The sequence below is a fragment of the Amia ocellicauda genome, chromosome 8 (assembly GCF_036373705.1).
Source record: "Amia ocellicauda isolate fAmiCal2 chromosome 8, fAmiCal2.hap1, whole genome shotgun sequence".
NCBI lineage: Eukaryota > Metazoa > Chordata > Actinopteri > Amiiformes > Amiidae > Amia > Amia ocellicauda.
In genome coordinates this window covers 44,094,854-44,111,468 of record NC_089857.1, presented here as the reverse complement: position 1 = coordinate 44,111,468, position 16,615 = coordinate 44,094,854, and the positions used below count along the sequence as shown (strand labels likewise).

The 16,615-nt window shown below is 44.9% G+C and overlaps 1 protein-coding gene across 4 annotated transcripts in view; it reads left to right on the top strand.

Annotated features, from left to right (window-relative positions):
• The window catches only part of epb41l4a (erythrocyte membrane protein band 4.1 like 4A), a 68,974-nt gene that overhangs the window by 21,374 nt on the left and 30,985 nt on the right, over positions 1-16,615 (top strand). For all 4 annotated transcript variants that reach the window (XM_066711597.1, XM_066711598.1, XM_066711595.1 and 1 more), the window contains exon 3: positions 7,853-7,957. In XM_066711597.1, coding sequence (XP_066567694.1) covers positions 7,853-7,957 — 105 coding nt within the window. The remainder of the gene's footprint in view (positions 1-7,852; positions 7,958-16,615) is intronic.

Sequence of the window (16,615 nt, the reverse complement as noted above, 5' to 3'; positions counted from 1 at the left end):
ACTGATCATTTCTTTGTCAGTGGGCAAACGTACAAAATCAGCAGGGGATCAAATACTTTTTCCCCTCACTGTACACCTGTCCTCTGTGTACCATCTCATTGGCTCCTGTCCCTGTCCTCTGAGAGCTGATTTGATCGACTATGTAATCGTTAAGAAACAGGGCCTGCCTTGGCTAGGAAGTCCAGGAATCAGCCCACCTCCAAAGCAATAAAAGAGACTTTGTGCATTGACAACCTAGTGGAAGGTGAGACTCCCGATCACCTCGGTTCGTGCAAAGAAGGGGCACGGAGGAGGGCGTTAGAGGGGAGACTCTCAACCATCAGGGAAGTACAGCACGGCACCAAGGGAATGAAGGAAGGCTGGAGGCACATGCTGCAGCAGCCAGAGGGGTTTAGCAGAGAGAGAGAGAGAGAGAGAGAGAGAGGATAGTGAGGTGGAGAGAGAGAGAGAGAGAGAGAGACAGTGTCCTTGGAACAGTTCTATCCATTTCTGAAGATGCGTTTTGGAAGTACAGTCCCCCTGTTCCTGAAGAAACGTCTCCCTGTAGGTGATGGGAGACGCTGCCGTAGGTGATGGGAGACGCTGCCGCAGATTGTACGCCAGCTCGAAAGAGCAACTGTCTGCAATAGTTTACTCCTGAAGGACTGATCTGATATCTTCTCTTCTGCCAGGTATAGCGTGTCTTAGTCCTTCAACTGCCGTGCTGTATTCCTGGCAGGATCATCACAAGGAGTGCCAAGCATTTAGAAAAAAGAAACCCCCATATTCATTCTCCAGAAGCATGTGGCTACCGAGATTAGAGACAATCCTTTTGAAGCAATATCAGTAACATGAGACACAGGAATAAAATCTCCTCAAAGCCAATTACAGATGTTCTTGTCTGCGATTCCGTCTGACATGGCCTAGTCTTACCTGTAATGGTCTTGGCAGTGCTTGTGGCAGAAAGCTTTTGTAATGTGTGGCTATAAGTGGTAATTTGGCACACTGGGATATAGCACTCTCGCAGCCTTTTGAATAATTATATACATTTGCCTTTAATGTACATATACTTTATTATCCTAAATTGCCTCTTTCACAAAATGTGCTTTCAACACTTCCTGGAAGTGCTGAGTGCGGGTTCTTCAGTTCCTATATTCTCACATTTGTGCTTTAGCCGTGTAGGAAAGGTGGATATGGGTGCCCCAATATATTAGAATGCAACATCAAGTTAAGCAGGAAACCAAAAAATAATGTTGACTTGGCGTAATTGAAGCCCTACAGGTGTTGAGAGCAATTTTCAGATGCTGCGCACACAGACATTACTCACTTTCCAGAGTGTCAGTGATGTTGGCATAAATTACAGTGTTTTGCAATAAGAGACAGCAGGCTGTGGAAACCTGCGTACTGCGGATGGCTCTTCTGTTTTCTGTGACTGTGCCCGTGGGCCGGGTTTCCTGTCCTGTTTCACCTCGTACTGCAGATCTGACTGTGTAAGAATTCAAATCAACGCTGCCTGTTGGGTGCAGTTGTTTGGCTGAATGGGGAAACACTACTGACTCGATGTCACGTCGCTGCGGTGTTAAACGCTGACCATAGCCCGTGTCTCCCGCTGTGCCCTGGCGCCCGGAAAAGACTGAGGCAAGCGTCTGTGATGTCAGTAGGGCCGACCTGGTTCCTCTTGAACCTTGGCCTTATGGACAGACCTACAGCCTGCACCGGTGCTGCGAGAGCCGCCACCTTCAGCCTGATCGCTGCCCTGAAGAAACGCTCTCCGCGCTCTGCGAATGTATAGATGGATGCTGCGCAGTGAGATCTGCGTCGTGATATCCTTGCCAGCGGTCCTGCACGCTTGCGGCCCGCTCCCCCGCTCTGTGCCCTGTGGCCTGTGCTGCAATACAATCTCTCTCTTTCGCAACCCGGATATGGCCGCTGCTGAGCTGCCCTGATCTCACAGCGGAGGAGAGGGAAGGACAGACAGGAAGTCGCGGCCCACTGAACCCCACGCTCGTTAGAGCCGTTCAGTATCCTATCCTTCCTAGAAAGACAACCGTGACTATCATGATAACCCAATATTATTACGATTTTGTGTTTGCAGCGTTACATTTAAACAAGAAGCTCTTCCTGGCATGCAGCAGTTTAATCTCAACCATATAAAACAGAAGCCAATAGGGAAAAAAAAGAGCTTCAGCCAATCTATCTCACTGATTACAGCCCATTAGTGGAAAGGTCAGACGCACCTGTGATTCGTCTCGAGGTTTCCACTGTATCCATCAGCGCTCAATTTGCAGGAGGTGATGAATCTGATAGTACCTCAGCTGATACCAGTGTGATTACATGATATGTCATCATGTCGCTCTTTCCCTCCATCTCTCTCTCTCTCTCTCTCTCTCTCACTCCAACTTGAGAATCATTAAACAGTGGGAAGGAGATAGACAGGATGCGAGAAGATTGTCTGTGCGGAAAAACAAAACAACGACACATCTGCAATGCGTGTATTGAACAAAGATGAAACGTGGCGAGTGTATTAGCTACGAACCACAGAACAGAACCCTGTCGGGTCGCGTATCTGACAGTCCAGACATGGGAGCTGTGGTCAGCTGTGAGAAAACAACCCGGCAATGTCAGTTAGATTCATAGGGACTGCACTCCTGCTCATATCTGTCTTACTGTCGCTCAGCCGCTCCTGGGAGGGAAATTTCATATCCAGAGGTGGCACAGATCTCTGCATAATTAATCGCGCGGTCTGTGTCACATGATCGTTCCCTTTGTACTTACCTGAAATTTGCGCTGACTGCTTAACACTTCTGTTTCAATGCCTCTGTTAATTGTGAATTGTGTGGTTTGGTTCTCACTTGCTGGAAACCACATTCTTTGAGGAGATATATATGCATAGATACAAATGGTGTAGTTCTCCAACGCGTTTGATTGCCAAAGCTGCGGTAATGGGTGAACTAAACCTGTGTTTAAAACCAAACATCTGCTCTGCTGGTTGACTCATTAAGTGTAAAATACAACTTCCCTGACAACATCAGGTGGGGGAACACATGACTAGAGAGGAGAGTGTGTACATAAAGATCAGGGAGGTTACGGCATCGATCTGATTCTGACTGTTTTGTTTACACATTCATCTTTGGGCTGGTGTTTGCCAGTCCTTCTCTGTGACAGACCTGGCTGTCGTAACACCTGGGACCTTTCTGAGGTGTGTGTAATAATCTGTACAAACTAGTCGCCAAAAAACATGCTTTTCCGCTTAGTAGTGTTTAAAAAAAAAAAAGAAGAAAAACACAAGGGTGGTTTGCGGAGGAGCTGTCGCTGGGCGTTTGCTCAGTAACTGCCGGTGCTTCACGCCCTCAGCGCATAGCTCTGGCTGCGGCCCGGCTCTTTCTTGGCGTGCCGATCTTGCCTGCTGTCACTCAGCTGTAATTTAGAAATGATCCCTGTAATTTCCTCTGTCCCTGGGGGAGCCAGGCTCTAGCATTGATTTATTACAATCTCGAAGGGAGAGCGGCGAGCGCAGAGGTGAGGTACAGGGTGAGATGCCCACGAGCTCGGGTATGTTTTTGGGGTGAAGGCCTCCGACCTGCAGCTGTTTCTCCTGTGCCACACCCAGCGCTAAGACACGGACGAATCCCTCGCTACCCTTTTAACCATTTTTATCTCATTATTTCTACTGTTAATGTTCTCACTCAGCACACAAAAAGGGCGAACATGAAATAATTTTTGCACGTATATTTATTCTTGGAAGGGTGGACCCCTGAATGCCCCGTTGATTGCCGGCCCAGGCGCTGCAAATGGCAGATGATTAAAGTCGAGATTTGAAAGCTTTAAAAGTTTATTGTGGGGATGTTCTTGAATTGCTGAATTGAGTGTATAGCGGGGGAAGTCCCAGATCTCAGTCAATGGTCTGAAGACGCACTGACACGTACTGCAGAAACGCCGAATGCAAAGCGAAGCCGTCTATTGTACGAGATCCGCACAATGAAACTGCAGAGAACTCATCTCCTCCACCGGCTTTCCAATATCCTACATTCAACGAGGGGAAGAAATTCATAAAGATACAGTAAATCTGGGCTTGCAGTGTAATGATGTGTAGTGAGATGTGCGTCCTGCTCTGTCCTATTTGGAATTTGAAGACCAAAGCAATTTGTGTTCGTATATTTGGTACTCCAACAACAGACAAATTGGTTTCTTCCCTGTTTAGCAGAATGGTCAGGGTCTGGCATAATTTCAGACAGATGATTTGAGAAAAAAAAAAAGTAATCAGGAAAGAGTCTTGATTTAATTTACCTGTGTGAAAGAGCTTGAAGTTCATTGCATTTTTAAGTCTTGTTTTCAGTACCACGTCTGAAGTGCAGACAACTGTTATTCCAGATTGTATTTGCTTCAGAGGTAAAAAATACGCACATTCACACACAGACACACACACTTAAATGCTGTCTTTATTCTGCTGCAATGCTTCTGATCTCCCACACAATGTGTAGCCAGGTCTTTGTGTATTTGTGGTAAACCCCCCCATGCTGCACAAGCCTTGACAAAAATGTGTGGAATTCATTAAGCAACTATATTGTAGGGAACGGTTTGGGATTAAAGGCACATAAACAGTTACACAGCTGCCTGGAATTGCCTAATGAAGGCACATTAATCATGCTATTAACTCACTGTAATATATCAAACTGTGTGATATAAATGTACCAGTGAACAAGTTATGATCCACACAACATTTACAAGTACAGGCTTCTGTAAAACACTCTTCAAGTGCGTACCCGTGCAAGCAAAAACAAAACCAAAAAACATTGTGATTTATAGCATTTGAAAGAAAATAATTGTCCCGTCTTCTTTGTATAGAGTGACGTTTTTTTAAATAGTCCACGCCTCATTCAACCTGTATAAAAAATATAAAAAGTGAAGAGCCCGTGCCTTTGGGTAAATTATCTCTTCAGTTATTAGTAGGGATAACGATATAGGCTACCCAGGGAGGGACCATTATTCATTATAAAGATCGAGTGCTTCAGAAATCTAGCCAAGTGTTAATCTAGGCCGTGGTGAAGGTGGCTAGTGACTGAGCTTTGTGCGAAGACCATTGTGATATCAACCAGTCAGTGTGTCAGTGTGTCAGACAGTCAATGTGTCAGTCAGTCAGTCAGTCCATCACAATTCCATCTTTAACCAGATTCACTCCATTATATTTGAATAGATCCTTTGCTGTGGCCGGCAGGAAAGCCAGGCTGACTCCATTGTGTGACTTTGCTCCTTAATCACCCCCCATAAAGCTGTTAAGTGTGGAGAGGTGAGTGAAGCCTGTATATTATAGCCTTGTGACAGACTGTATTGTATTTTTCTATTACCGAGTGTACCTCTACGTGTGGCGTTACTCAGTGGCGCTCTGATTCATGTCCTGTGCTGAAATGTCACAATCTTGAGTTACGAAGCAGAGGGATGGCTGTTCTCAGATCTCTCTCTAATGGACAACGTGTTTCGCTACAGCACAGTTCAGCCATGTTTCAGTTGCCGTGTCGGGGAGGACCTGGGCCTGTGATTCCGACAATTATGAGAGTTGGCGCTGCTATTGTGTCAGCGATGTCAGAGCTCAAAGACTCTCTGTAGCCGCACGCTGCTTTTGCAGTCTTCCCCGGAGGGCTGTGCTGTGCAGGTTGTGGTGTTTCTATTTTTTCTCCAAGTTTTAATGGGAATCTAATCCCTCCCTGGAGACTGACCAAGTTTCATTCATCTGATATTCTGCCTTAACAGCGTAACCCTTTCAGCCTGTTACGGGGACAGATTAATTTGTTTTTGGAAACAAAAAAGTAAAATAAAGAAAATGAATAATAAGAAGAATGACATGAGACAGTGTCCAGTCGAGAGGAGCCCATTCGCCACATCGTGCTCGTTTGGTGTCCATTAATAACTAAGTGATCAAGGATCCTATCCAGTCTGTTTTTGAATGTTCCCAAATTGTCTCTTCAGCCACATCGCTGGGGAGTTTGTTCAGATTGTGACGCCTCTCTGTGTGAAGAAGTGTCTCCTGTTTTCTGTCTTGAATGCCTTGAAGCCCAATTTCCATTTGTGTCCCCGGGTGCGTGTGTCCCTGCTGATCTGGAAAAGCTCCTCTGGTTTGATGTGGAAATAAAGTAAATAAATCAATAAAATTGCCCCCACGGTGGCTGCAGATCCCATTGTTCCAAAGCCTGTGATGGGGAAATGTCTTCGGCTGGGTTCACAAGTCTGGGTGTCATCTGTGGGAGATTTAAGAGGTTCTCAGTCTTAGTCTGCATCTTGTTCTGTTTGCCTGGAGTGACAACACTGGGGATGAGGGAATGGTGGACAATTTGTAAGGGTCTGTTTGAAAAGAAAGAGGAGTTTGATTGTGTTGTTATTACTCGGATGTAAGAGTAAGAGGCTCACCGAATGATAGATTGTAGCGAGCCTGACTTCCATTGCCTTAGAGTTTGTTTTCAGTTCAGTATCTAGGCCTGTCTGATTTGCTTAGGGGTATTTGCTTTATATTGCTGTGGTTAAAGCAATCTTTGCAATCTGGAGAACTAACCTTCACCACAAAAAAACTACTCTCTGATTGGCTCAGTGTGATGACATCAGATATGTGTCAGTGGTATTGTTTACAAAGTCCTTTTTAATTGGATCAGGTGACTTTTTACATTTCGACAGATTAAGTGTGTCTCCAGCTGAGCTGTCATTGTTTTTTTTTCTTGGAGTTCCTGCAAGGGCAACTAAATGGACAATTTCCTGTCACTTAAGAGCAGAGAAACTTTTTTTTTTGGAGCGATGCATCCACTTGTCTGTGTGAGAGTTCTTGAGTGGAAAATTATTTAGATTTTTCCTCAGATCTCACGCCCAGATGAAGAAGGAGGAGATGTGTCAAGGAGATTGCTTTGCAAATTAGTCAATTAATCCTTAAATCCGTTCAGAGAGAGCGTGGTGATACCAGTCCGCTTGAGGACATGTTGTTTCAAGAAACGTTAGCATCTGGGTCATCCCTCTCTCAAAGGGCTGGCTGTTGACTTGTGCATTAGAGAGCTGCTGGGTGGAACAAATGAAACTGCCCACTCAGTAGAAGGGACCCTTGTATTCGGATTGGGGGGTCAGGGGTTAAATTCCTTGACAGGGTTGGTTTAGCAAAGAAGAAAGATGGCGGAATTATATTTCCTGATGGCTATGCAGTGATCTTCCTTTATTCCAAAACAGCTCCAATACAAACTTATCTGTGTTTGAGCAGAACGGTAAACTGAATGGCAGGCGATTGCCCATAGAGATTGGGACGTATTCAAAACAAACACACAAAGTTGTGGATGCACTCGTCACCTGTTTTGTTTGGTTTGTACTGGTTTCGGTATAAATGCCACAGCCTTCTCTTATTTTGCGAGTGGTGCGTTATCACATTTTTGTGGGGCAGCAGGTCGCATTCCTAACGCACAACCTCATTCAGCTGTAACCTGGCAGTAGCAGCTCAGAGCTGAAACACACACTCTGAACAACCGAGCAGCACGTTTAGATGGAGCTTTATTATTTTGGTTTATCTTCAGCATAAATATAAGGCACAGAAAGGAGGCTTTTATAGGCTTACATTGCTCAAGTCTTTGTTTGCTACAAACATGTCCACAACTGATATGAAGCACAAACCTACAAAGCTCTCTCTTTTCTCAGATGTAAATAAAAGCTGTCCATCTTGCCGCCGGATTTACAGTTAAAGGAGGAATGAATAGCATTGCCAAACTCAGGTTTTGTCTCCCTACCCAGAGGCCTCATAAAACCGCATCTCTTCCCGAGCGGTGACTGAGGGCCGCGCTTGGCGGCGCCACACACAGCACACAAAGCGCCGGCGCGATTCTAAAGAAGCCCTTTCAATTCTCTCCCACAGAAGTCAACCAAGGGCTCGGTCGTCCTGGACTACGTATTCAGCCATGTCAACCTGGCAGAGACGGACTACTTCGGGCTGCGCTACTGTGACAGGAGCCATCAGACGGTGAGTGCGCTGAGAGGGGAGGGAGGTGGGCCGGGGGTCCCAGATGGATGCACAATCGCTGTCACATTCATATTCAAATGAGGCCGTTTTAAATCAGTAAATTCCTCCCAGGCTTACTCCATATACTTGCATTTTAATGGGCTCCTGCGTTGCACTTCAGGGAGTTGTTTTGGCTCTGGTTAAACTGCTGAGCGAGTCTGAATGAATTGTGCAAGGATCGCTGGGAACTCAGTGGAGCGGCGTTGCACAACAGTCAGATATGCTTTCTGTAGGTGAGGTGCTCAGCGTTGGGAGAAGAGTTATTACCTTCGCCTGCAGGCAAATCCAAAGGTCAGGCAGAGTGCACAGCTGTGAAAGCCCTTTAATTTCTCCGGAGCTGCTTTCAGGATCACTGCCAGGTTTTACCCCTGACAACACGGTCCGGACCATCCCCACGCACCCACACACTCTTGTGTTACCGAAACATCTCAGGACTAGTGTGAATGTTTTTTCACTGCTCTTTAACTGCATCGTTTGGGAGGCTTCTTAAAGCATTGAGGCTACATTCCTGCTCAGGTTTCCTGGAGGTGGGAGGGGAGGCTTTTTATGCAAAGTTATCTTTCGTTTGTGCACTTTTTACACAAAAATACAAATACAATTCATTGGGAAACTGGGACTCGACAGAGATAAAAACAAGAATTCAAAGTTGCGTAAGAAATATTTCAAATAATAAAGAATAGTTTATATAATCTCACAGTTTTTCCTGTTCTTTATCTTTATTTATGATACATTTGAATATTTTATCTTGGGTTCTGAGAGCTTTTCTCTTTGGTGTTTTTATTTCATTTAAATTATTCTAGATGTTTAAAGATCCAGATAAAACCACAGTCCTCCGCTGAAGGGATGTTGCATCTTCTGTAGCAGCCTGTGCCCATTTCCTCTATGTTTCTTGGGTTGTATATAATATACTGTCTTTATTATTAGGCTTTTTCACATTTCAACAACTGCGTGTTGGTTTAATTATTCATCTATGCGATAACAGTATTTCACCCAGAATTCTTCACTTAAAACGGCAAACAAAACAAAGGTCTTTCCTCAGTTATCTGTTATATGGCGTATGTTTTTTGTTGTGTCTTTTTATATAGAGATCTCACATGTGAATCTAAAACCACAGTGAATCACCTGAACTCAGTCTAGTGGTGCCGGACCGACACACTGTTAGTCGCAGTACAGAGGGGGTCTGGTGTGCGGTGGTCTCTCCTTGCCAGCTGGGATTGGAATCCACCCGGTGAAATTATTAGTTACGGTTTCGAAGTCCGATTCACTCCCTGCTTTAGACTTACGCCAGCTCTCCAGCCCTGTGTGGATCCAGTCTCTATACACCTATACTCCATTGATGCCCTCACCAGTAAATATTTTGTGAAGGATGTTTTTTTTTCCATCCTGAAGACGGAAAAAATGACTTTCCATTCATCTCTGCACACCTGAGCTAATTGCCTTGGCACAGTTGCACAAACAGTCAAATGAAATAAACAAAACCAAACGTTTAAAAAAGGCTGCAGATTCGTACAAGAGCAGGGCATGTGATCGGGGGGTAACTGATTGGTGATGCGGTGCTGTATTACACAGAGAGATTGCCGGGAGCAGAAACAGCGGCTGCATTTCAAGGACAGATGGGTTGCTCAATGCAAGATTGAACGAGGGTCGGCTGGGTGCTAATAAGGAAAACGAGGAGACAAACTTCCACTGTGCTTTTTTATGCTGACAAACACGCAGTTCTTTACATTGTGTTTATTTTCTAACTAACAGCCTGGTGACCCAGTTATACATGCCTGAGCAACAATGTCTTGTCGTAGTCATCATTCACTTCACTATTACCTGCAAGGATCCTATCCAGTCTGTTTCTGAATGTTCCCAAATTGTCTCTTCAGCCACATCGCTGGGGAGTTTGTTCAGATTGTGACGCCTCTCTGTGTGAAGAAGTGTCTCCTGTTTTCTGTCTTGAATGCCTTGAAGCCCAATTTCCATTTGTGTCCCCGGGTGCGAGTGTCCCTGCTGATCTGGAAAAGCTCCCTGTTTTTCCTTTGCTTTTTGTTTTATCATTTGTTTCACAACATGCCTACATGTTCGCACATGGTTTGCAGAGTCACCTCTCCAGCACCTTGCCATTGACACACACAACCCAGCCTTCTCGCCTCTGATAAAGTGTGAAGTGAGGGGTCATTCAATCACATGAAACCGTGTAAGCATTCATGATGCAGTCGGGGGCCTCGACTCAGCGCTGGTGCCAGCAATCCTGTATGTAAAAACCTGTCGGATCTTTGTACGAAACGCAGGTCAGCACATCGTCTCTGTCCTCGCTTGCTCTGTGCCGTCAACAACAGGCCCATAACCTGGAAAAAAGGAGAAACTGAAACACCCTTTACAGCTGCGCCTTGTTTGACGAGTGTGTGTGGAGAAGGCATTCCTCTTCGTGCTAACTGTTTTTCACTTGTCATTGGTGATTTACAGACAGATATTTTTTAAAGAAAGCTTATTTTAGCTGCCTTGAGGCAATAATTCTTGTTTTCATTCTTTACAGTCGTGTGTAGTTTGTCCTTCGGGTGGTCGATAAATCTGTGTGGAGATGGCATGTCTCTCTCAAAGCATTTTTTGATGCTCTTATCACTCGTCCACTTGTCCCACTAAATCTCGGCTGTTTGAATCCATTATGAGAAAAAAGTGGTCAATATGGCTTTCATTATTCAAACTAACAAGTGGAAGGTGCAGTCTGTGCTAATTGCTTGTTTGTGTTTTGGTATACTCTCTCACAAAAGTTGTTACATGGAGTTGGTTGTGGGAGCAAACCTGCCAAACATCCTACTGCCAAGGGTCCAATCACACTGCAGTCTGAGACGGGTTTGCCTGCACTTTCATTACCATACAACACTACAGCACGAGGGTGTTTTGTTTACCAGCCATAATAAGGTTTACACCTAATAATGCAGTAATGATGATGATAATAACAGTTACTTAATGTACTCAGCTCTCTGCAGTGTGTCGTACCTCTGCAATCCAGCTTATCTTGTTCCTGTTTGGTTGGATATCGTAATACACAGCTGCCATAAATTGTCTGTGCAGTTATTGTGCATTTTCAATCCAGTCTTATCCACCAGGCGTCGGCTTATCTCCCCGGCGGAGCTGTGGAAGTTGCTGCCGCGCTCGCTGTCAGGCGGAGGTTAATAACGGAGGCTTCTGAGACGGTGCCAGGAGTCGAAATACTGGGATGTCTTGTGCAAATCTCCCCGAGGCAGATATAGATTTAATACATACATAAACACGTCTCCTTCTTCTCTCCATTTTCTGCTTTTCTTTTTTCTTTCTTCTTGTCCATCTTCAGCGTCGTAATGGTGATGGTCGTTAAGACCGTAGTCTCCCCAGGTCGGTGGTGTAAACATTTTGTTGTGAAGTAAAAGAATGCACTAACTTTACTGCACGAATGCAGTTGTGTTCAACATTTGACTCCCTGATATAACTGACCTTTGCTGACACTGCGGCGCATCCAAGTGAAAAAAAACACGCCTTTGTTTCCTGATGGCACATTTCACACGAACATGTGTACATTTAATTTTGTCAGCAGACGACAATCTAAAGCAGCTGCTTCCTGATTTAATAATAGATGGCCTTGGACCTCAATTAGCATAATAAATGAAGAAGGTCACATCCAGACACGTCAAAATCCCAGGCAGCAGTAAAAAAATACACTATTGTCACAAGTACCTGGAGAGGCAGAGCTCTCTTAAGCTACTTTATTTGATAACATGAATCTCCTATCAGACTGAATTATGCAAGAATTGTGCTTTTCTATACCCACTTCACAAAAGCAAAGTAAATTCGATTTTCCGGAGCTGAAACAATGACCTCCGCAGCAGTTTTGGTTCATATTCTGTACAGAATCATTACCTTCGATGTTTTCGATAAGTGAATAAAATGGGAAAAGATGAAGAGGAAAAAATGTAGTTTAATCTTTGTGCCCGTACAACCTGCCTTCTAATACGTTACAGGATTAATATTGAACTGATTGCTGTTATCACCGCGTATTTGATCAGCTACACTGGCAGTCATAATTATGTTTTTGCTCGTAGAGTCTTTAATCCCTGGATTTAATATGCGTTTAAAAAGAAGATGTACCTGTGGAGATGTGTTAATGGCGTCCTACATAAGACTGATACCCCCTATAATTGAGTATACATTTCCTTCCCAGGCAGGAGGATTTAGACTGCTTTAAAAACGAATTGAGACGAGAGAGAGGATGCAATTGGTGACAAGCCAGCTGGTGAGCTGAGCAGGCCAGTCAGGGGGATGGAGGGGAGAACAGGAGTAGAGAACGAGGGATTCACTACAGCTCAGGGACGAGAGATGAGATATGGTGATTGTGTGCATTTCACAGTGATGGGGATTCTGGGAAGGAAGGGAACAGGTTGGGGGAGAAAAGCATGTTCTCTGTTGCGTTCTCCGTCTTATTTTTATTCATGTTTCTATTTTTACTTTTAGTTTTTATATTTTACTTTATCTATCATACTTTTAGAAAATAGCACTGCAAAGAAAATAATATTAATTTACAGAGAACAGAGGAGACTACATGTGGACTTGATCCAAGTCTTCAAAATCATGAAGGGCATCGACCACATCAAACCAGAGGAGCTTTTCCAGATCAGCAGGGACACACGCACTCGGGGACACAAATGGAAATTGGGCTTCAAGGCATTCAAGACAGAAAACAGGAGACACTTCTTCACACAGAGAGGCGTCACAATCTGAACAAACTCCCCAGCGATGTGGCTGAAGAGACAATTTGGGAACATTCAAAAACAGACTGGATAGGATCCTTGATCACTGAGTTATTAATGTCCACCAAACGAGCATGATGGGGTGAATGGCCTCCTCTCGATTGGACACTGTCTTATGTTCTTCAAAACATTCTATTTATTTTTCAAAAAGAGTGCGGGAGGCAGAGAGAGAACGAGGGAGAGCATTTTCATCGTTATAGTAGGTTTTTACGAGGTATTTACAAGTGAAATTCTTCAGAAGAGTCAAACAGTCTTGCCGACATAAACCCTATTAAAAAAACAGGGGGGTCAAAGAAATGCATACTGATACGTCGTTTTCAGAAAATTTGGAACAAGCATTGCTTTAAGCATTACACGCTGTCAAACACCTACTCTGTTTCTGTTCTCTAGCTGCCGATTCCTGTCCTGAATGAAATCATCCATAATTTGTGGCAGGACTGTTATGGAGGTGAGGATATTCTCTACAAGTTAAAGCATCTTTCTCTTCGGTGGGCCGCACCCTCGGCTGCGACATTAGCATAAACACTAGCATTCCCTAAACCACGCCGGCTGCAGTAATGTTGTTAGTAGAAATAAGATTTACAAATTGAATAAACTTCTTCTAATGCAATCGTGCATAATTATATTTCATTCTTGATCTCGCCCGGCATTTGGCAAAGCTCGAAAGACCCTTTTCTGATGATGGCTCCTTTCCTCTGCGGTGTGTTGGGTTTGGTTTGTTCCCGTTGCCATATTCAGCATTGTTTTTCATAGAGACGCTGTTCTCTGTGTTTCCCTGGCTCAGCAAAGCACCAAAGAGGCTTTTGTTGAGGCCGGGCTTAAGCCGCTCAGAAGCATAATTCAGATCTGCACACTTCTTTTGGAAGAGAATAAAATAAATAAACACACAATCGATCTCACGCCCTGGTTGAAAAGAAATAACGGCATGATGTCTTTCGTCAGGACCCTATTATTGTTTCCCTTCTGTTTCTCGTCTGTTGTGCCTTTTTTCCTGCCAGGTTGAAACAATTGGCGACTCGTAGAGCTTCCTTGGGCAATTTCTCAAGGTCGCCCTTATTTGAATAATTTAACCCTCGTCCCCGAAGAGTTCGAACTATGATTAGTTTTCTCTTTTCCAGTCTTGGAAACAATGCTGTTTGCTGGCATTTCATTGTGTCACAGTGTAGTCAAGGGGGAGTGGGGGAGGGTGTGTTTGAATAACTGCTTCCCGTGATAAGTGACAATGATGGTGATTTGTTACTAAGTAAACTTTGGAGGAAGGATCGGTTTCAAATGATCAGCCTGCTGTGACACACTAGCCTGACACCTGGGAGACCAAGGCTATAAACGTTGTTAAAATGAAAGGAACATCGCGGCTTCGTAATGCAAACTGTGGGGGAGAGAAATCGACTGAAATCTCATTTATTAAATATAAGTTAATTGTGGTTGAAGTCATACGTGCTGTGAAGTACATGAATAAACGTAGTTATCCCCTAGGCAAGCAATGCTCTCCTGTGTGCTGCAGTTCACCTGACCCGGAGTGTCCCGGACTTGTCTTTCCTCCACAGCTGACCCTGGTGCCGGAAGGAGGCTGTTGTTTATTTGTGTTGTGCTTGCCGTTCTCGGTGCGAGTGCCTTCTCATTCCCCCCCCCCTCACCCACATGGTCTGTACGACTCATTCAGAGTAAGAGAAAGACGCTCTTTCCTGCCAGATTGAATGTTATCTACATTTTCCTTCAGGGCGCTGGCAGGGAAGATACCTGTCGCAAGGGGAGAGCAAAGCTGGTACCAAGGTTACAGTGCATCATAACAGTCACCATCATATTAATCGTGATCTTTATAGAATCTTATCAGAACCGTTGGAGCTTCGCAAAAAGAAATGGGACATTATTGTGAGATTCAAATGCAGCGGGCATCCTGACGACTCAAGCGGGGTTAGACAGGACGATGGGCCCACAAATGGAGCTGCCAGGGGGGCATTAGGGCAGGGAGGCACAAGGAGAATGGATCCCTGAAGGACTGAGGAGAAGATCATGGGGAGGGCATCACAGGGGTCGGGCGGGACCCTTTTCAGACACAGTGGTCCGAGGCCTGTGTCTCACCAACGGAAAGCGAGATTGAACCGGATGGACGAGACTCCTGGGAACCTCACAGTCAGCACTGATGATGAACAGCCGAGGTACTGACGATAGTGTTTTGCAGACTCCTGGTCTCTGCAGTTACTGGGCCTCGGGCTTTGCTGGTGTATATCCTTCCCTGTGTGCTTCGCTGTTCACATGGACCACAGCAGGCTGAAGTAATGAAGCCCATCAGGAGTGCTCCACTAGGACGGCACATTTAAGCCATAGATCGCCTTGTATGTTATGTGTCAGGTATCTCAAGATCTCTCTCAATCACTGGATACATATTTACCTGCCTCAGATTATATCTGGGCACTAACCACAAAAGTGTGCGCAAGCAAGAGCAGTGAAAAAGGTCGAGTCAAGAGATCAGGGTGAGAACTGGTCTACAGGTAATGAGCTGCGAGAGACCTTGCCATGCTACGCTGACCAGAGAGTTTCTCAGAGCAGGATAATGAATTCATTGTTCTTTCTTTCTCTCTGTTTTTTTTAAATCAATTAAGTTGGTTGAAAAACAAAAGAGTTTTGGCCCGGGGGCAGAAAAAGGCAAACTTATCCACGTAGTACTGAGTCACTTGGGGAGGGTTGAGGTTGAGGTTTAATCTAACTGATAAGAAGGCAAACAAGCTTGATTCACAGGAATAGAAAGTACATGTAACTCTGAAAGGGCCTTGAAAGAACACCATCGCTCCGAGGTATGAAAGACTTTAATGCACCGCCGACATCCCTCTTGTGTGGGTTATACTGTTTCCCTGGCTGTGAAAACAAAGCGAAGGGCGACCGACTGAACCGTGGCAAGAACAACAAACCCCACGCTTCAGACAGCAGCGCTGCCTTGAGTGGAATCAGTGCTGTTGTCTGAGACACAACTTTGTTAATAGCGGTTGCTATATAATTATAGGGGATTTCAAAGACTGTTATTATCAAAATTGCCCACTCCGTCTTCCTAGCAGTGAGAGTCGTATCGGAGCTGCGAGGATACGGGCCGTGTGCGTCGTGAGTCAGTAGTCCTGAGAGAGGAACATTTCCAGAGATGAAAGGCTTTAGCTTCAGTCTTGTGGGTTAAAACAAACAAAACAAACTTGTTCTCCTGTGTCGGTGAAAAGGCTACAGGCAGTGCTTTATGGAATTACCCCTTGTGGCAATGATTTGAAAAGCTGAGGGAGGGGGGCAACGGCAATCGCCTCATCTACTGTATTGACCTGAGAATCACAGACTTCTGAACCCCAGGACAGTCCGGCGTCCACAGAGAGTGTTTTTCATACACACCTGTCCCACGGTCAGATGAGCGCGATAGTCTTGACCCAACCCTCTGGGGGTTTAAAGGGGTTCACCAGCTAATCTAATATTTTTCGCTGCTGCACCAGTTTTTTCAATCAGGTGTGTTGTAGCAAACAATAAGTCCAGCCCTGAAGTCCACAGAACCTGAATAACACGTGAGAGAACTTCTTCTGGCCCGTCATCGCTGAGATCCTTTGTCCTACTTTTCCCCTCGTGTAAAGAGTTATGGGAGCCTTCAAAATGAGGCGGTGACATATTGAATTGGATTAGGCCGGTCCTGCAGCCCATAATATACCCAGCGACAGAATGCTTTGGGGATAAACTAAATGCACATTGTTTCTCATCTGTGCTGTTTGCCAGCAGTGTCTGAACCGCCCAAGTCGAACAAAAAGATGCATCAAGCTGTGACCTTTCTAAGCCTCATAATCAGTCTTATGTGAAAAACGTTTTACCATTATTGATAACGTGT